At 51.7% G+C, this 20,300-nt stretch overlaps 1 protein-coding gene across 1 annotated transcript in view; it reads left to right on the forward strand.

Annotated features, from left to right (window-relative positions):
• Positions 1-20,300, forward strand: part of LOC107119747 (zinc finger and BTB domain-containing protein 16-like) — a 239,183-nt gene that overhangs the window by 91,246 nt on the left and 127,637 nt on the right. Inside the window, exon 2 of the mRNA XM_015422329.1 lies at positions 6,940-7,037. Within this exon, the coding sequence (XP_015277815.1) occupies positions 6,940-7,037 (98 nt within the window). The remainder of the gene's footprint in view (positions 1-6,939; positions 7,038-20,300) is intronic.

Consider the following 20,300-nt stretch of genomic DNA (forward strand, 5'->3'; position numbering starts at 1 on the left):
CAAGTGTTTCCCAATCCAGAGCCAGCAACCCTGAGATGTAAACAAAGTCATAAACGAGAGCAGCAAGACCAGCCCTGGGGGCTGCTGGCAAAGTTGGTGAAAATCTCTCCCAGCCTCTCCGGTATCTGCTGGGAGAAGGGCAGGGGATGGATGCATGTCTGCGGGTTTCTTAGAATCGCCATCAGGATCTGCCCTTGGATGGAGAACTCACTCTCTACCTGTATCAACCCGTTGTTTCTCCAGTGATGCAGAACCCATGGCTAATTCAGGAACGGGGCACTTCTTACAAACTTGATTCTGTCCTCTTTGTACCTTGCCCTTCCTTCCAAGGAGCTTAGGATAGAGTCATTGGACGTCGCCGTATTTTCTCCCGGCAACAACCCTATAGGGAGAGGAGCTGCTGCTGGCCCACGGCCACCCAGCGGGCTTCTTGTCTGGGACTTCTCTCGTCCCGTCCTCTCCCCAGGGTGCCGCTTGGGTGTCCTGTGCCACAGTGGGCAGGGCAGGCCGACCTGCTGCCCTGGGACAGTCCTTTGCAGCTTGTGGCAATTCTGCGCAACCCTTTCCCTGGTGGTGCTGTGAGCTGTGCAGGGTTGAGGCAACCTCCGACTGGGGAGGGAGCGGGAGAAAGTGTTGTGCCAACTGGGGCAGGGAGAAGTCTCCGAGGGCCAGTGTCTTCGCGCACTTGCTTGCTTCTTTCTCAAGAAACTGGGGTCTCCTTATTGGAATTCTGGCTCGCCTCAGAATTTCGGTCAAGCAGGAACCTGGAAACACCCACTGAAATTTCACTTTAGGTGAAAAATTTTGCATCATCTCTGGATATGACTCTGCTACTGCCGGATTGGGAATAAGGGGTGGGGGGTTCCCTGGCTCTTTTTAATCCAATAATCTAAAAATAAGGGTTATAGAAGTATCACAGCAGGGGCCGCCAACCTTTTTGAGCCTGTGGGCACATTTGGAATTCTGACATGGCCAAAGTGAGTGCAGCAACAAAACGACTGCCACAACAGGCGGAACCAGCCACAGAATGACTGCCACAGCTTAACTTGAGTAAAACAGTGTAGATCAGGGGTGTCGAACTCATTTGTTATGAGGGCTCGATCTGACATAAATGAGACCTTGTTGGGCCCGGCCCTGTGTGTCATAAAATGCAATGCCAAGTAGCGGAGATACAAACTTTATAAAGGGCACAGACACAAAGGCTTTTTTTAAACTTAAAATAAAAACATGCTTAAAACATCAGCACTCTTGCAATATTTTGTTTATTTAACAGTGTCTGATAACTAACACCTCTTGCTCTGAATTATTGCATCAAAATATCTGTGCTGTTGCAGTCTTGAGTCTGCTGTTCAGGTGTGTATCTGTCAGCTGCAAACCTACGATGATGCAGCAGCAGCAGAAGTGGAAGAAGAAGCAGGAGACAGCCAGTTCCACTGCGGGCCTGATAGAAGCCCTCCGGGGGCCTGATCTGGCCCCCGGGCAGCATGTTTGACACCCCCGTTGTAGATCCTTGTGTGTTGTGATGGCAGCTGCTGCCAAAGCAAAAAAAAAAATCTGCACTGCCGGTCAAATCTCTGCTAGTCAATCAGATGCCTTGCTGGGCAAAAGTCCTATCTGCCTCCCCACTTCCTAAAAACACTTAGCAGGCATCAGTAAAGTTGTGAGAGGTCGTCATGACACCCACATCCACCATGTTGGGAATCCCTGAGTTACAGATTCCAGGATTCTGGGGGGGGTTGCTCCAGCCACTGGATAGGGAAGTGTGTGTTGGGTGGCAGTCAGTGATGTGTGGAGCAGTCTTCGTTGGCCCTCCTTGCAACATACCCCTCTTTTGGGCAGGGTATGTACCAAGTGGTATGGAAAGGTCAAGCCAAGCCATTTGAGTGTTTTGTGGTTGAAAGTGTCCCAGGGAGATATCTGGGGTTATTCTCACTCCAGCCCCAGTAAGGGACAACCATAGTTTGAGGTGCCATCATCTCCCAGAGGAGACCCCCGTTCCTTGATACCCTGCCCGTGGGTTGTTTCCCGTGCTGGGGGGGGGGGCCCTGGATGGTGTTTGTGTCTTATGATCTGATCTCTCTTCTTAGAAACTCCGGCAGACTTGGCTGGCGTGCGCTCCTTCAGTCCTCGTGCCAGCTTCAGCGCCTGCTGCGTTGTTCCTAAGAAATGATAAATGCATCATCCTCTGACATTATGAAATAATCCAAGAACAGGAATACTTGTTTTCCCTTGCCGAATGGTGTTTTTTTTCATAATTCTGGCTGGCCAAACAACTGCTCATGTGTGGTTTGGGTTTGATTTTTTAAAGGAAAGCCAGCTTTTTTTTTAATGGCTGTTCTCTCTGCTGCTGGAGTGTACAGCTCTGCTCACTTTTTAAAATAGCAGCGTTTGATGCCCTTTAGCAAAGCGACTCTCTCCCAACCGTTATGCGGGGACAGGAGGGGCAGAGCTCTTTCTGTGGAAACCGGAATCTCCTTATTAGAATTCTGGCACACCTCAGAATTTCTTGAACCTTTCGTTCAAGCAAGAACCTGGAAATTCACACTGAAATTTCACTTTTAACATAACATAAGAGAAGCCAATGTTGGATCAGGCCAAAGGCCCATCCAGTCCAACACTCCGTCACACAGTGGCCAAAGATACCAGGGGCCATCAGGAGGTCCAGCAGTGGGGCCGGGACACTAGAAGCCCTCCCACTGTTGCCCCACCCAGCACCAAGAATACAGAGCATCCCTTGCCCCAGACTGAGAGTTCCTGTCTATACCTTGTGGCTAAGAGCCACTGAGGGACCTCTGCTCCATATTTCACTTTTGGTGAAATTGTGTCATCTCTAGATATTCCTCTGCTACTGCTGGATTGGAGACATAAGTGGATTTCCTTGTCTCTTTTTCATGTTTGAACCCATTTGGAAACGTAAAAATGAGGGTTTGAGAAGTATCAGACTCCAGGATTATTTTTGCTGACCTTTGGATTCTATGCTATGAGCCATTTGACACTTTGAGAATGATCCATCCAAAGCTGAACATTCTTAAATCCTATGGATTCCAAGGGGCAATTTACCATTTGCACAGTTTTTCCCTCTTCTGTGTCAGTGAGGCTGAAAAGTGCTGCAAAAGTGCTGCAAAAGTGCTTTCAATTGGCTGGAGCGTGCCCATTACAACTTTTTAAACATATCTTTGAAAATGTAAAAATATGTGTGCAACATACAGTTTTGCAAACATGGATTCTCTGGCGAGTTCGACGTGCCCAGATTTCCACTAAGTGATGAGTGAAACGACCTTCTACATACTGGCCTGCCAGGGCTTACGGTTTTAACCTGGGGAGTCTGCAAGAGATACCCCCTCGTGTCCTTCCCTTCCAGCCAAGTGGCTAGTTTAAGAAGGACAGGAACAACAATCTGCATGAGTTGCGAGACTCATCTCAGACTCCGACTCCCTGTGTTCGGAATATGAACTTCAGGGGCTTGTAATGGCCACCTTCACTATGTGAGCATTATACTGCCCATTCTTCTCTTGCTTGCATTGTGTGGAGACCATGGCTCAGTGGTAGAGCATCTGTCAGGCATGCTGCAAGTCCCAGGTTCAATCCCTAGCATCTCCACCTAAAACAATCAGGTGGTAGGTGATGTGGAAGGCCCTGGAATGCCAGTCTGAGTAGACAATGCTGACCTCGAGGGACCAAGCGTCTGACTCAGCAGAAGGCGGCTTCACCTAGATTCCTGGGTTGTGGCTCAGTAGAAGAGCCTCTGCTTTGCACGTAGAAGGTCCCAGGTTCAATCCCCAACACCTCCAGTTAAAAGGCGAGGTAGAAAGTGATGGGAAACTGAGACTCTGGAGAGTTTGGTGTAGTGGTGAAGTGTGCGGACTCTGATCTGGGAGAACCGGGTTTGATTCCCCACTCCTCCACTTGCACCTGCTGGATGACCTTGGGCCAGCCATAGTTCGGTCAGAGCTGTCCTTGAAAAAGAGCAGTTTCTGTCACTCAGCCCCGCCTACCTCACAGGGTGCCTGTCGTGGGGAGGGGAAGGGAAAGGAGATTGTAAGCCGCTCTGAGACTCCCTTGGGTAGTGAAGGGCAGGATATAAATCCAATCTCTTCTTCTCTTCTCTCTCTTCTTCTTCTTCTTCTTCTTCTTCTTCTTCTTCTTCTTCTTCTTCTTCTTCTTCTTCTTCTTCTTCTTCTTCTTCTTCTTCTTCTTCTTCTTCTTCTTCTTCTCTTCTCTCTCTCTCTTCTTCTTCTTCTTCTTCTTCTTCTAAATAGAAGAAGAAGAAGAAGAAGAGATTGGATTTATATCCCGCCCTTCACTACCCAAAGGTGTCTCAGAGCGGCTGACAAACTCCTTTCCCTTCCCCTCCCCACAACAGACACCCTGTGAGGTGGGTGGGGCTGAGAGAGCTCTGACACAAACTGCTCTTTTTCAAGGACAGCTGTGCCAGAGCTTGTGACTGACCCAAGGTCACATCAGCAGGTGCAAGCGGAGGAGTGGGGAATCAAACCCGGTTCTCCCAGATTAGAGTCCACACACTTAACCACTGCACCAAACTGAGCTTGATGGACCAAGGTCTGATTCAACATAGGGCAGCTTCCTGTATTCATGTGTGCATCAGAGGCCAAGGGACTCTTCCTTCCCTTCTCCTCATTTTCCCAAACTCACTTTTCCTGCTCCTGTGTGTGTGTGTGGGGGGGGGCTGATGGACAGGAAGTATACAGCCCCTCCCCTCCCCTTCTTCCTGTCCTCTCTCTGTGGCTCAAGCACTGCCTGTCACCAGTGTTCCCTCTCAGCTGAGTCAGTGTGAGCTAGCTCACAGCTTTTTAGCCTCCGGCTCACACATTTCTGTCTTAGCTCAGGAAGGATGGCTCCAGAGCAAACTGATTTGTGCAGCAGCCAAATTGCTTGCTCACAAAGCAGAATTCTTGCTCACAAGACTCCACAGTTTAGAGGGAGCATTGCCTGTCACCCTTCCCCACAAATCCTGGGGAAGACATTAGCCAGGGGGCACCGGGCATTTTAGCAGTTGCCAAAACCGTCTCTGAGACATTGCGAGAGGAGGGAGGGCAGCGGAAGGCAAGGAGACTCTGCCTTCTTCTTACGTGACCACAGGTTGGAGGGGGTAATGGGGCAGGTGGGAGGAGCTCTGGGAAACCCATGGCATTCCCAGGTGTACCATGAGCCTAAATTTGAACTCGGAATTGTACTGAGCAAAAACCTGAACCGTGTGCTAGTTTGGGTGGGTATCTCTCCCGCCCCAGTCCAGATCCAAAGCAAGTTCAGAACAGCTGGGCATATCTCTAGGCTACACACTGGTGTGTCTCCATCATTTTGAGGCTGGCTGTTAATAAAGAGCTGTATTTGAAGGGATACTTGGGTGGTGCCGTTCCTTACGCTCCGAGTTTTGCAAGGTTTGCACACCTGCTGGTTTGCAGACCTTTGACACGGGAGGATGTTTGTGTGCGGACGGATGAATGGGTAGATTTTACTGACAGGTATTAGGGATGACAAAGTTGGATCTTTCTTCCTCTTTCTAATCCAGGCAATTTTGCCGCCCATCTTGGGGCCGAGTGGAGTCTGCTAAATATCATTTGGGCCTGACAAATGGCGGGGGGACTTGCCAATTCACTCTTGCGTGGGCAGCTGCTCTATAAAGGGGACAGTGCGCCCTCCCGGCCAGAAGGGCCTTGGATGGGGGCCTTCCATCACTTGGCTTGGGAAGTGTCTCGATTCGCAGCCTGGGGTTAGTCGCAGAGACGGAAGCAGGGGAATCAATCTTTCGATGCACTGATCCCTATCGTTCTGTTTACGTCTCTGTTTCCTCCTCTTTGCCCGGTCCGCCCCACAATGCTTTACAAATGTGCAAAAGCACTCCCCTCGCCTGCCCCCCCTCCCTGAGCTCCACCCACCAAATCTCCAGGTATTTGCCTGCCCAGAGGTGGCAACCCTACCTGCCAGACGTCCAGAAAGGCAGGGCACCAACAGGCTGAAAAGTTCCAGCATGAGCCTGCCTAAGGTTTCTCCTGGTCTGGTCACTAAAGTTCCCAGGCTATAAGCAAGGCTACAAAAACAAGCATGGAGCCGAGCAGGGATCTGAACTCAAGTCCAGCCCCATCTGCTAGACCAGGGGTGTCAAACATGCGGCCCAGAGGGCTTCTATCAGGCCCGCAGTCAAACTGGCTGTCTTCTGCTTCTGCTTCCAGTTCTGCTGCTGCTGCGTCATCGTAGGTTTGCAGCTTACAGATACACACCTGAACAGCATACTCAGGATTGCAACAGCACAGACACTTTGATGCAGTAATTCAGAGCAAGAGGTGTCCGTTATCAGACACTGTTAAATAACCAAAATATTGCAAGAGTGCTAATGTTTTAAGCATGTTTTTATTTTAAGTTAAAAAAACCTTTGTGTCTGTGTCCTTTATAAAGTTTATCTCTCCGCTACCTGGCATTACATTTTGTGACACTCATGGCCCGGCCCAACAAGGTCTCAGTTATGTCAGATCTGGCCCTCGTAGCAAATGTGTTCGACACCCCTGTGCTAGACTTCCTCTCCTGAGCTGTGGGTTAAAAACCTTCCCGGGCTTTTTTAGGTGCTTCTTTTGGGAGCAGACAAGATCCGTTAAAATCCTGACCTGCGGTAGCAGAATCATGCTCCTGCCGTCACTTTCCTCTCCTCCCTGACAAGATTTCCGATGCTGGGAATTGCTCCTCCGCAAGCCCCCCTAGCAGAGCAGGGTGGGGCTGTGGAAATAATCCAGCTAATCCCCTTCAGTGCTGGCTTGAAGTCTTCATCTCCCCCCCCCCATTCCACCTCTGCACTTCCACTCGAGCTGGTGAGGCCGTCTGCAAAGCACGGACACATTGAATCCCTCACTGCCACCCCATTCCTGGCCCAGTCACTACAGAAGGCTCACCGACTCTCTCTCTCTTTGTCGTTTTGTCTTTCCGTAGGAAACTGCACAGTGGCATGAAGACATACGGGTGCGAATTATGTGGGAAAAGGTTCCTGGACAGTCTGCGCCTCCGGATGCACTTATTGGCTCATTCAGGTAGGTCTGGAAAGGTTGAGGGAGCGGGTCTCTTCTTACCTCCACCCTCCCTGCTTTAAGGCTGTTCTGACTCCGCCAGAAATTGGGACTGATTTCATACAAGAACTGCGCCGCGGTCGCACCTCCCTTTGCCGCGCTTCTATCGGTCAACTTCCCACTCGAAGCCACGCTGCTGCATTTTGACCCGCAGCTTGGCCCGATTTTCCCTGCGGTTTCGTGATCCTCAAAAAACAGGATCACGAAACCGCGGGGGAAATCGGGCGAAGCCGCGGGTCAGAATGCAGCCGCACGGCTTCAAGTGGGAAATGGACCGATAGAAGCGGGGCAAAGGGAGGCGCGACCGTGGCACAGCGCTTGTGTGGAATCGGTCTGGCATTTCGCCGAAACCCTAGCTGAGGAGCCGGCCAGAGGGGTGCCCCCGTGCGCACCAGAAGATGAGGCACGATGCTGGCCAAACCAGGCCTTTCTGCGGGGGACCTTGTGCTCGCGTAGCATCTTGCTCTGGGCTGCTTTTCACGGGTTGTGAGGCTCAAGTGCAGTGAGACGCCACCTGAGTGCCGATCCCATGGAAATGAGCCCATTTAAAGATCTTGTCGGGATGAAAACGCTTCGCTTATCTTGCATGGATTCTTCTTCCAACAATCAGAGTGAGGGCCGTCTAGGGTGGAGAACGGGGAGGGAAAGGTCTGGAGAGGAGGCTTAGCTTTTCGTTGTGTCTGAAGCTGCGTTACGTTGCAAGTGGTACAGCAACCCTGCAAAGTAGGCCAGTGTGAGTGTTCCCATATTGCAAGTCAGGGTGCCGTCTGCAAGAGAGAAGCTTACCCAGGACTCTCAGGAGATTCGAGGCCAAGGCAAAATTTGAACCAGAATTGTCCTCTAAGCTGTTAGGCCGTACTGGCTCTTGGCCTGGAGAAGACCAGCCAGAACGGATTGTGGAATGGTCGCTGGGATGGTGGGAGAAGGGGTCATTCAGGATATGGGAGGTCCACCCTCTGCAGGTCTGTCCTGCCCCGCTGTGAGAGTTCTCTGGGAACTGTTCACGTGCCATCAAACTCTCCTCGCTGTCATAAGGACTAGAAACTTGGCTTTTAAAAACACACTGGTGTTCTCATAGTGCAAACCAACAAGACACACTTCAGGCCTTTTCCCCCTTTTCTTCCAGGACTCAATTTAACTGATTGCCCTTAGATGGCCAGGTAGTTTCCAAACTTGCTGTTGTCATTTCTGGGGGTTGTTCTTAGTTCCCAAACTGTACAGATGCTAAAGCAGATCCCTGGATTGCAGACTTTGAATCCTCGGTGACTGATAACCGTTGGATGCTGTCCTACCAACTTCCAGGGTGTTTAGGTGGTGTGATTCCCCGCTTGTCGTCTTCTCCCGCAACGTGTTTTGCATTTTCGCTCGTGTCCCAAAGACAGTGTTTTCCACCTCTGAGCAGCCCCTGAAGTTTCATTAGCAAAACTGTTGCAGAATTAGTAGCGCTCGCTACCTTTAATGAATCTCACTATTGGGTCCAAATTATGCAGGGTCCTTTAATTAAATAGACATAGAGGGGGTTGGAATGCAAAGCTGGCGAGCGGGCTTGGTACGCCTCTGCAAGTTAATTCCGTCTCAAGACTTTTTTCTTGCATGTGCAGCTCCATGCACAATTAGTTTTGGGTTTGGGGGCTTCTCCCTCCTTCTCAGGGACTTATGGAAGAGCCAGCAGTTGCTGGATTTCCACAGAATTTGATGTGAATCATAGGAACACAGAATTAAGGAGGAAGGAGTGCCCTGCTGGGTTGGACCAGAGGTCCTTTTTAACCGAGTATCCTGTTTCACCCAGTAGCCAATCAACCAGATGTCCCAGAAAGCCACCAGTAGGGCATGGGGGCTCATGGTTGCATTTGTTGCTGCAGTGCCTCTGAACATGGTGCTTCATTTCAGCCATCATCACTAATGGTCAGTGTTCCCTCTAAGCTGAGTTAGTATGAGCCAGCTCAGAGTTTTTTAGCCTCTGGCTCACACATTTTTGTCTTAGCTCAGGAAGAATGGCTCCAGAGCAAACTGATTTATGCAGTAGCCAAATCGCTTGCTCACAGGTTTAGTGCCAGGAGCTCACAAAGTAAAATTTTTGCTCACAAGACTCCATGGCTTAGTGGGAGCATTGCTAATGGTCATTAGTAGACCTCTCCTCTGTGAATGGGTCTCATCTCCTCTTAAAGACACGCTAGTGGCTGTCATTTTGGTGTAGTGGTTAAGTGCGCAGACTCTAATCTGGGAGAACCAGGTTTGATTCCCCACCCCTCCAGTTGCACCTGCTGGATGACCTTGAGCAAGCTGAAGTTCAGGCACAGCTGTCCTTGAAAAAGAGCAGTTTCTCTCAGAGCTCTCTCAGCCCCACCTCCCTCACAGGGTGTCTGTTGTGGGGAGGGGGAGGGAAAGGAGTTTGTAAGGCGCTCTGAGACTCCTTTGGGTAGTGAAGGGTGGGGTATAAATCCAATCTCTTCTCCTCTTCTCTTCATTATGCCCACTGGCAGGGAGTACCACAAGTTAATCATGCACTTTTTGTTCCTGCATGTATTTCACGGAGTTGTAGTATCTGGGAAGAAGGCGAGAGAAAACATCTCTATCCTAAGCCAATTTTGACTGATTTTCAGAAGTTTAGAAAGTGACTCTACCAGAAAGGAGTTGTATTTCCCCTTTCCTTGGAAAGGTCTTTATTTGTACCCAGGGGGGATTTCTTTATAAAAGGTCAACATGTAAGCCATCAGCCATTGCAGGTTCCGTGCAGGTAGCCAGATATGCTGAGCTCAGAATTATTGGGCGTGAGGACACGGGAGACCACCCAGCACTGACACATTTGCCGTGTGTGCGTGTTGTCGCTGAGAGCCGGCTGTGTGTCTTGGTTAAGACTAGGATCTGGGAGAGACGGAGTCGAGTCCCCAGTCTGCTGTGGGAGCTCACTGGGTGGCCTTGGGCCAGTCACACAGCCTCAGCCTAGCCTTCCTCACAGGGTGGTTGTGAGGATAAAGTGGAGGAAAAGAGAGCGGTGTCAGCTGCTTTTGGGTCCCCATCGAGGAGAAAGGCAGGGTCTACATAAGGAAGGGGCTGCATTGGCTCAATGGTTAAGACACTGAACTGCAGACCAGAACGTCGGTAGTTCAGCAGTTCGAGACCCGAGTGCTGCGTGACGGAGTGAGCTCCCATCTCTGGCCCCAGCTCCTGCCAACCTGGCAGTTCGAAAGCAAGACATTGCAAGTAGATAAATGGGTACTGCTTTGGTGGGAAGGTAACAGCGTTCTGTGTGCCTCGGCATCTAGTCATGCCGGCCACATGACCACGGAAACGCCTTCGGACAGCACTGGCTCTTCGGCTTGGAAACGGAGATGAGCGCCGCACCCCTAGAGTCGGATTCGACTGGCTTTCGAGGAAGCCTGTAAATTTACCTGTAAATAAAGAAGATAAATAAATTACTAGCTGCGGGGTGGTTCTCCCTTTGTGAGTTACACAGAAAGGATTCCCAGCCTGCCTTCCAGTTGTGTTGAATACCAGTTCAGTGTGGTGTGGTGGTTATAGAGCGTAGGACTAGGATGTGGGAGAGCCAGGTTCGAATCCCCACTCATGCCTCGGAAGCCTGCTGGGTGACCCAGGGCCAGTCACATACTCTCAGCCTATCCTACCTCACAGGGTTGTTGTGAGGATAAAACAGGATTTAAGCTGCTTTGGGTCCCCATTGGGGAGAAAGGGGGGGTATAAATGCAGTAAAAAAAACACAATAAGTGTGAGGGGAGACGGCACCTCCTTACCTCTAGCACAAGAAATTCAAAAACCCGGCTGGAAAAAAAACCCCCCCCCCGCCCAGGGGCAGCCATTTCCAAAGAAGCGCTCAGCCACGTTGTGCTTTTTTGTCTCCTCGGAGGGCCGCGGGCCGCGTGTCGAGCGCTCTCTGCCTCTCAGCTGTGTTTTCCCTCCTCTCCCCCCCCTTCCCTGGCGCACGCTGGCTGTGTTTGTTGTAGTCGTCTTGGCCGGGTGCCAGGGCCTGGCTGGCCGCCCGCCTGCTTTGCGGGTACAGTATGTACAGTGAGCGCTGAGCCAAGTTTGTCATCATGAAAGATTTTTCCTCTCTCTCTCTTCCTGCTCGGGTTGGAGGGAGGGAGGGAGGAGCGGCGGTGATGCTCGAAAACAGCCGAGTGAGATTCCAGCGCCCTTGTTTACTCGGGGCTCTTTTGCCTGGTTCCTTCTCTACCCCCTCCTCCTTCCCTTCCCCGCCGGCACATGAGCGTAGCGAGCCCTTCTGCGTGGGCTGGATGAGGGCCTCCACGCCATGCCCCAAGACGGGCCTTTGTTTCCTTGAGGGTCAGTGGTCTGGGGGTTCGGGTTGCCAGCCTCCAGGTAGGGCCAGGAGATCTCCCAGAATTATAACCGACCTCCAGACCGTAGAGATCTGTTCCCCAGGAAGAAATGGCTGCTTTGAAGGGTGGGCTTTGTGGTATCGCACCCCCGCTGAGCTCCTTCTACGGCTGTCAATCTCCAGGTGGGGTCCAAAGCTCTCCCAGAATGACAGCCGACCTCCAGACTGTAGAGAGCAGCTCCCTTGGAGAAAACAGCCACTTCGGAGCAATGCTCCCTCTAAGCGCTGGAGTCTTGTGGGCAAAAATTCTACTTTCTGAGCTACCGGCATGAAAGTGGTGAGCGAGAGATTTGGCTACTGCATTAAGTTAGTTTGCTTTGGAGCCCTCCTTCCTGAGCGAAGACGAAAATGTGTGAGCCGGAGGCTAAAAAACTGTGAGCTAGCTCACACTCACTCAGCTTAGAGGGGACACTGCTTTGGAGAGTGGACTTCATGGTATTCTACCCAGCTGAGGTCACGCCCCTCCCTAAATCCCTTCCTCCTCTGGCTGTGCCCCCAGATCTCTAGGAATTCCTTGAGCCAGAGCTGGGGGCGCAAAAAGATGCTTGGCCTGTGGAATGAGACCTCAGCTCACTCTGAAGGCCACTCCACCCCCTGCCTCTCCCTCGCCCCACTCCGCCCTGCCAGGTTTGGGTACCTCTTCTGGTGGTTGCATTAAAACATGGAGGAGGAGGAGGAGGAGGAGGAGGAGATTGGATTTAACCCCCGCCCTTCACTACCCAAAGGAGTCTCAGAGCGGCTTACAGACTCCTTTCCCTTTCCCTTCCCCTCCCCACAACAGACACCCTGGGAGGGACGTGGGGCTTAATTGACCATTTGTTTTTGGTTCCTCTTGATGGGCATTAAATTATCAGGTGCTTACAAGCAACGGTCCCTCTAAGCGGTGGAGTCTTGTGAGCAAAAATTCTGCTTTGTGAGCTACTGGCATTAAAATTAGGGTTGCCAAGTCTGGGTTGGAAAATACCTGGAGACTTTGGGGGTGGAGCCAGGAGAGGGCGTGGTTTGGGGGGGAGGGGCCTCAGCATGGTACAATGCCACAGAGTCCACCCTTCAAAGCAGCCATTTTCTCCAGGGGAGCTGATCTCTGTCGGCTGGGGATCAGTTGTTAAAGCAGGAGACCCCCAGGCCCCACCTGGAGGCTGGCAACCCTAATTAAAATTGTGAGCGAGTGATTTGGCTACTGCAGAAATTAGCTTGCTCTGGAGCCGTCCTTCCTGGGCGGAGACGAAAATGTGTGAGCCGGAGGCTAAAAAAAACCTGTGAGCTAGCTCACACTCACTCAGCTTAGAGGGAACACTGCTTACAAGCGATACCTGATTTAAGGATACGTATTTTTTTTCCAGCGAATGAAGGGTAAGGCTGCAAATTAAGCAACAGGATCGATCAGGGCCGTCACAGTTGCCACAGACCCTGTTGATGTCACTACACTGTAAAAAGAAGCGGGGGGGGGAGGGTGTATATGAGGGGGGCGCACGGGACGAAAATTGAATCGATGCTTGGCTTTGTGACGTTTGAGAGCAGAAGTCCCTGTTGGGCTCCAAAGGGCACAAGCCCCGGGGCAGAGAGAGAGAAGAACCAGGCTTTGGCCTGGCCTCTGGGTACCCCGGAGGATCTCCCAGATCGGCTCCTCTTTGGGATCACGTGGAAAATGCTCTTTGTTTGGCATGTTTTCAGGTAGGGAAGAGTTTCCCCCTGGATCCAATGAACGATGAGTCTGCAGGTTTTTCTGTTTTCCAGAAACAGAAAGACCAGTAGAACAAATGTAGAGTCCCGCGGCACCTTTAAGACCAACAGAGTTTTGTTTGAGGTGTGAGCTTTCGTGCACAGGCCCACTTTTTCCAAAGACTGCTTCAGACCAGCACACCTGACATGTTCCCTCTAAGCTGTGGAGTCTTGTGAGCAAAAATTCTACTTTGTGAGCTTCTGGTATTAAAGTTGTGAGCAGGCGATTTGGCTACTGCATAAATTAGTTTGCTCTGGAGCCCTCCCTCCTGAGCTAAGACAAAAATGTGTGAGCCAGAGGCTAAAAAACTGTGAGCCAGCTCACACTAACTCAGCTTAGAGGGAACACTGCTGACCACCTGCATCGATCTTCAAGACAAACCAGTAGTCATCGTAGAGGGCCGTGAGAGGCTTTCACAGAGTGGGGAGAGGGGGTACAGTGTAAGAGGAAGATACACTGAGGGACCGCCTTTCCCCATATAGGCCCCAAAGAGCACTTCGGTCGGGGTCACAGCACCGTTTAGTGACCCCGGGCCTAAAAGAGGCCAGGCTAGCTACCACGAGGGCCAGGTCCTTTTCGCTGGCGGCCCCTATCTGGTGGAATGAGCTCCCAGAGGAGATCAGGGCTCTGCGGGACCTTTTACAGTTCCACAGAGCCTGTAAGACGGAGCTCTTCCGCCAGGCTTTTGAATAGGGGCCGCCGCCGCCACTACCACCACCGCATGTATGCGGAAGCAGGACTGTCAGGGTAGGCCTACGAGAAATTGGAACAACACGGCTTAGGCCGCCCCTCTCCCTTCTGATTTCAACCTCAGACCTCTTCCTGTCATGTAATGGAGAAAATGTAATTTTAGTCCTCCATGTATCTTGTAAGTTGTAATTTATGCTGTTTTTAATGTATTTGGTTTTATAGCACTTGTGCCTTGTAAGCCGCCCTGAGCCTGCGTGCGGGGAGGGCGGGGTAGAAATGGAATTAAATAAATAAATACTTTCAGGGGGCAGCCATGTTGGTGTCCAGCGCAACAGATTCAAGTCCAGCAACTCCTTAAAGACCAACAGGACTTTCACGGTATGAGCTTTCGAGAGGCAAAGCTCCCGCTTTCGAAAGGGCAACTAGACTGGCTAGAAAGGACAACTAGAATGATAAAAGGGTTGGAACACTTTCCCTGTGAAGAAAGGTTAAAGCGCTTGGGGCTCTTTAGCTTGGAGAAACGACGGCTGAGGGGTGACATGATTATGCGTGGGATAGAGCAGGTCGAGAAAGAAGAACTTTTCTCCCTTTCTCACAATACGAGAACTCGTGGGCACTCCATGAAACTGCTGAGCGGTCAGGTTAGAACGGATAAAAGGAAGTCCTTCTTCACCCAAAGAGTGATTAACACATGGAATTCACTGCCACGGGAAGTGGTGGCGGCTACAAGCATGGACAGCTTCAAAAGGGAATTAGATAAGTATTTGGAGCAGAACTCCATCAGTGGCTATTAGCCACAAGGTATAGGGAATCTCATTCTGGGACCAGTGATGCTCTGTATTCTTGGTGCCTGGGGGGGGCAACAGTGGGAGGGCTTCTCGTGTCCTGGCCCCACTGCTGGACCTCCTGATGGCACCTGGTATTTTTGGCCACTGTGTGACAGAGTGTTGGACTGGATGGGCCATTGGCCTGATCCAACATTGCTCTTATGTTCTTATAGGAACTCTCGGTCTGGGGCAAGTGATGCTCTGTATTCTTGGTGCTTGGGGGGGGGCAACAGTGGGAGTCTTTCTCGTGTCCTGGCCCCACTGCTGGACCTCCTGATGGCACCTGGTCTTTTTGGGCACTGTGTGACATAGAATGTTGGACTAGATGGGCCATGGGCCTGATCCAACATTGGCTTCTCTTATGAGAGTCAAACTCTTGTTGGTCTCTAAGGTGTTACTGAACGCGAATCTAACTGTGTAAGAGGAAGACTGATATCGTCCTTGCCTCTCCAGCCGATCCAGGTACCCACCACTTGCTGGAAACCAAGTGGGTGCCCACCCGTCTCCACCTCCGAGAGCAGCTTTCTGTGTGTGTGCTGTATTGCTTTCTGTGGGACATGGGCTCAAGTAGACATCCGGGGGCCTCTGTGGGATCTTCTCATTGTTTTCCCCAGCAAGCTTGTGTCCTCCCGGGTGCCTGTTCTGGTACACAGTGGCTGCTTGGATGCACGTTAAGTGTGCTAGAGAGAACATTTATGACGGGAGGAGGGGCTGCCTGGCTCAGAGTGAGGCCGTGGGTCTATCCAGCTCAGCAGGGTCTACTCCGAGAGCAGCTCTCCAAGGTCCTCCTCAGGTGTGCCACCTGAAGTCCTTGAAATGCCACGCTGGTGCATGAATCTTGCAACGTGTTCTCCTCCAGCTTGCAATAAAAGACGAAGCGGTTGCACAGGATGTTCCTGTACATGCGCACCCGTCATTTTAGGATCAGCCAATATCTGTCTCCTTCTGACCTGTCCTCTGACTCCTGATGAGTTCACGTGCATCGACAAGGAACTAAAAACAAACTGTCAATTCGGCTCCCTTCCTCCAGTAAGCTCTGGCATGGGTCCCTTCTATATCCTCACAACATGTCTTTATCCTGGCCTTTACATCTGCAACATCCCTGTGAGGTCATTCAGGCTGACCCAAGGTCACCCGCTGAGCAATCTAACCACTGGACTGAACTGTGGAGAAGCTGCAGGTCAGGGAGTTGTCATAAGCAAAGAGGGAGAAAGACCCCCTCTGAGATGGGCTGATGTGCGGGAGCATCCTCTGGTGAATGGCAGGTCACCACAATGAGAACGTGAGAACATCAGAAGAGCCCTGCTGGATTAGACCGGAGGTCCATCTAGTCCAGCATCCTGCTGGGCATAGAGGCTGAGGCCTTCCCCTGAGAAGAACACCAGAAGAGTACTGCTGGATCACAACAGTGGTCCCTCTAGTCCAGCATCCTATCTCACACAGTAGCCAACCAGTTCCTCTGGAGGGCCAACAACAGGGCATAGAGGCCGAGGCCTTCCCCTAAGAAGAACACCAGAAGAGCCCTGCTGGATCAGACCAGTGAGGGTCCATCTGGTCCAGCATCCTGTCTCACATGATGGCCAACCAGTTCCTCAGAGGTCCAACAACAGGGCATAGAGGCCGAGGCCTTCCCCTGAGAAGAACACCAGAAGAGCCCCGCTGGATCAGATCAGTGAGGGTCCATCTAGTCCAGCCTCCTGTCTCACACAATGGCCAAACAGTTCCTCAGAGGTCCAACAACAGGGCAGAGAGGCCGAGGCCTTCCCCTGATGTTGCTTCCTGGCCCTGGGATTCAATGTTTGACTGCCTCTGAACATGGAGGTTCCCTTTAGCCCCCATGGCTAGAAGCCACTGTCAGACCTCTCCTCCAGGAATCTCTCTAATCCCTGTTTAAAGCTCTTATATCCTCTGAATGGCAAATCCCACATTTCAATCACTTAGTGGGAGTCTCTCATTTCTGAAGAGTGTGGTTTATGATCTGACCTAGGGAACACTCACAGGTGGTAACAGATGAAACCACCTTCTACTGAGTCAGACCTTCGGTCCATCAAGGTCAGTATTGTCTACTCAGACTGGCAGTGGCTCCCCAGGGCCTCAGGCGGAGGTCTTTCACATCACCTACTGCCTGGTCCTTCTTCACTATAGGCCAGGGACTGAACCTGAAACCTTCTGCATGCAAATATCCAGAAGCCATGAAAGAGTTTTCCTGATCCCAGGGCCCCTTAGAGTCTCGGTCTGGGGCGGGCTGCAGCTTTCCCATGATATTTCAGCATCACCAGCATGCGCCTGATGTGGTGTTCACTGGCAAAGACCTTTGCTGGTGCAGAGCATTGAGGACATGCTGCTGCAGCCTGCAGAAGGAAGCCCGTCCCCAATCTCCTTGCCCCCTATAGAGTGTGATTCCACCTTTATGGGGGGTTGTGTACCTATGATGCTTCTCTCTTCAGATTCTGAGCATCTGTAGAGTCCGGCGATGGCCCGGCGATTCCTGCGGCTCAGAAGAGCTTCGCCCAGCACACAGCGGTGCCTTTGAGGCAGGGCTTTGCCAAGCCGGTCCCTCACAAGCCATGCACTCTGCACTTAGCGCATTTGCCAGTCTGTGGGGCAAGCCGTAACAACACGTGCCGAGGCAGGGTTATGAAATGTGTTCTCATAGGAGGAGCAAGTGGAGAAATTCCTTGGAACGGGGCCTCTTGCCAATAAAATTGTTGCCTTTACATCTCAAGTCCGTGTGGGTGTTTTCTCATGGCGGTGTTTAAGGCGGCTCTTTCATCTGCGCATGGAATAATTATGGCTATCTGAAGAAGGGTGCACACACCCCTGTTTGTTAACCTGGACACATGGCAGGTGGGGAACGGTGTTCCAGAAAGGTAGAATTCCCACGAGACCTCGGAAGGCAGCGAGACCTCTGGAGCCAGAGCTGGCCTTGCTGTTCGGCCTGCTGATCCAGATGTGCATCTCTACTTGACCGTCTTTTTTGCCTCTGTCTGCCTTCAAACAGCAGCTGAAGTCCAATGAGAGGAAGCCGGCTACGAGCGACGGAGATGCCCCTTGCTGCCCTGGTGGAGAAAAGGGCCATTTGGCCGTCGCCGACCAGAATGGAGGGGTTTGATTTGTTTGGTCTGAAGGAGAGATGTCTGCAGTTGAGGTGCCGATGAATGGCAGTGGCTTTTGGCAATACTGTGTGCATGCCAATGCATCCACGCTGGCCTTATGCGGTGGTTGTCTCCCGCAGTGTGGCGTGGTGGTTCTACTCCGAGAGCTGGGACTCAGCAGCAAAATTTGCCGTTCGGCCTGAGTTAACAGCTTGCCACCCAAAGCGAGAGGCTGGACTTAACTCTGGAGGGCCAACAACAGTGCCACAGGAAGTGGTGGCAGCTACAAGCATGGACAGCTTCAAAAGGGAATTAGATAAGCATATGGAGCAGAGGTCCATCAGTGGCTGTTAGCCACAAGGTATAGATAGGGACTCTGGGGCAAGTGATGCTCTGTCATCTTGGTGCTTGGGGGGGGGGGGTCAACAGGGGGAGGGCTTCTAATGTCCTGGCCCCACTGGTGGACCTCCTGATGGCACTGGTATTTCTGGCCACTGTGGGATACAGAGTGTTGGACTGGATGGGCCTTTGGCCTGATCCAACATTGGCATCTCTTATGTTCTTATGTTCTTAACTGACCCCTGAAATGATTCTCGTGGCCATTTTATTCTGGATATGTCACCATCCGTGAGCATGGCACTTGAACTGGAGATGCCGGGGATTGAACCTGGGACCTTCTGCACTGAGCCACGGCCCCTTCCTCCCCTTCGCAGGATAACATTGGCCCAAACTATTGGTCCCTGCCCCAAGGAGTTCACAGTCTAACTGTGGCTACAGGGGAAGCTTACAGCCCTGGCATTTCTTACCATTATGGGCTGTATCTTTGGCAGAATCCAGGGGTCTGCACACTTGCTCCAGGGCTTTGATTCTGAAAAGTACTGGAAGCAGAGGCTCAGCATAGTGAAATCAGCTCAAGGTTTATTGATTACATCAGGAACTGGAATAATGAAGCCAGTCCATGCCCAGCTTAAATGCGTGTCAAACTCCACACCCAGCACACACCCACTCCCCGTGATAGGTCCTGTTTACAGTTGCATTCCCGATAGGTCAGCCCTCGGATCCTGGCGAACCCATTGGTGCACCCTAGGATCCGCAGTGGCTGTTGTCTCTTGGAACCAAGGTCTGGGTCTGTGCTAGACCGCATGGCCGGGCCCATGTGGCCGCAGCCATCTTTGAACCCCGATACATTACAGATTGGAGGTGTGCTTTGGGAATTCTGAGTGTCTTTCCTGCTACCCTCTTCTTGACCTTCTCTGGCTGCCACAACCTGGGAGGAGGCGGCCCGCTTCCACCCCTCGGCCTCCTTTCCCTCCCTCTGGTGTGCGATCTGGATGGCAGGAAGGCGAGGTAGCGCCCGCTTTCTGACTTCAGCTGTCTGTGTGACAAGAATAGAGAAGCGCCCCGCTAGACAAACGGCTGGATTCCAGGGGCCTGGCACAGGCGAGGACGCAGGGGTGGGGGGCAAGCGGCAGCCATGTGCCTCGGCCAACAAAGGAAGGGCCAGAGAGTCACTCCGCCGGCTCATTTGGATGCAAGACCCTTCCCCGAAACTCGTGCGTCCTGGGGTAATTGCAGGGGCCGCCTTCCTTCCATCCAGCAAGCAACAGGCACCTGCTTTTGTTTCCTTTCCTTTGCTGAAGAGTTAACAGAAAAATATGCTTCCGAGACGATGAGCATCCCTGTAGAGGGAACAGGCTCCCTGCCTTCTCTACCATCTCACCCTCGGACCCTCGGACCGCTTCACTCCTCAGTCCGAACCTCTGTGCACAGGATGCGGCCTTCTCGCCCTCCAAAGCCTGTGACGGATGTCTTCCCCACCCCCAGTCTAGCTGACTGTTCGCTTCACTTGCAGAAGTTGCACTGGATGTCAGCAATCTGGGGTGTTTTTTTTCCAGCTCCCCACTTGGAGCAGTAGGAATGTGTGTGCATATCCCGTGTCGTCTACCACACTACCTTTGAAATGATTCATTTGTAACCGTGCCATCTCTTCTTGTTGTTGTCGTTGTTGTTGTTTTTCTGTTCCCCTCCCTCTCCTCTCGCTCTCCAGAAATCTATTCTCGGTTCATCTGAAATTAAATTCACCAACCATATATGACCCCTCCCCTGGAAATCTATTTTTTTCCCCTCTCTCTCGAAGTCACTGGTGGCATCAAAGTTTTTAAGAGGGGGGAAAAGGGAAGTGCTCGTATTATGTCGGGCGTCCCCCCCCCCACTCCCGCCCTCCCCTCCTCGCCGCCTCATTTTTGGCCGCTGTCCCGAATTTATTCCGAGAGTGATGTCATCGGCTTGCCGGCAGGTCTGGATGTTCTGCCAGCATTCCAGAGAGTTTATGATCACTCGCAGATGTGCCTCCAAGAACACACTGTACCCAGAGCAGAAATTAATGCGGCTTGAGCGCCGTCCAACCCTCATACACAGGAGAGAAGAGAGAAGGAAAACACAAACTGTTTAATACTGTTTATAAATTATACACTTGCTGATGAAAAATACATTTCTTTCTCCCACCCCACTCCCCACTCCCCCTCCTCCTCCTTC

Source organism: Gekko japonicus, unplaced genomic scaffold (assembly GCF_001447785.1).
Source record: "Gekko japonicus isolate JY-2015 unplaced genomic scaffold, Gekko_japonicus_V1.1 scaffold805, whole genome shotgun sequence".
NCBI lineage: Eukaryota > Metazoa > Chordata > Lepidosauria > Squamata > Gekkonidae > Gekko > Gekko japonicus.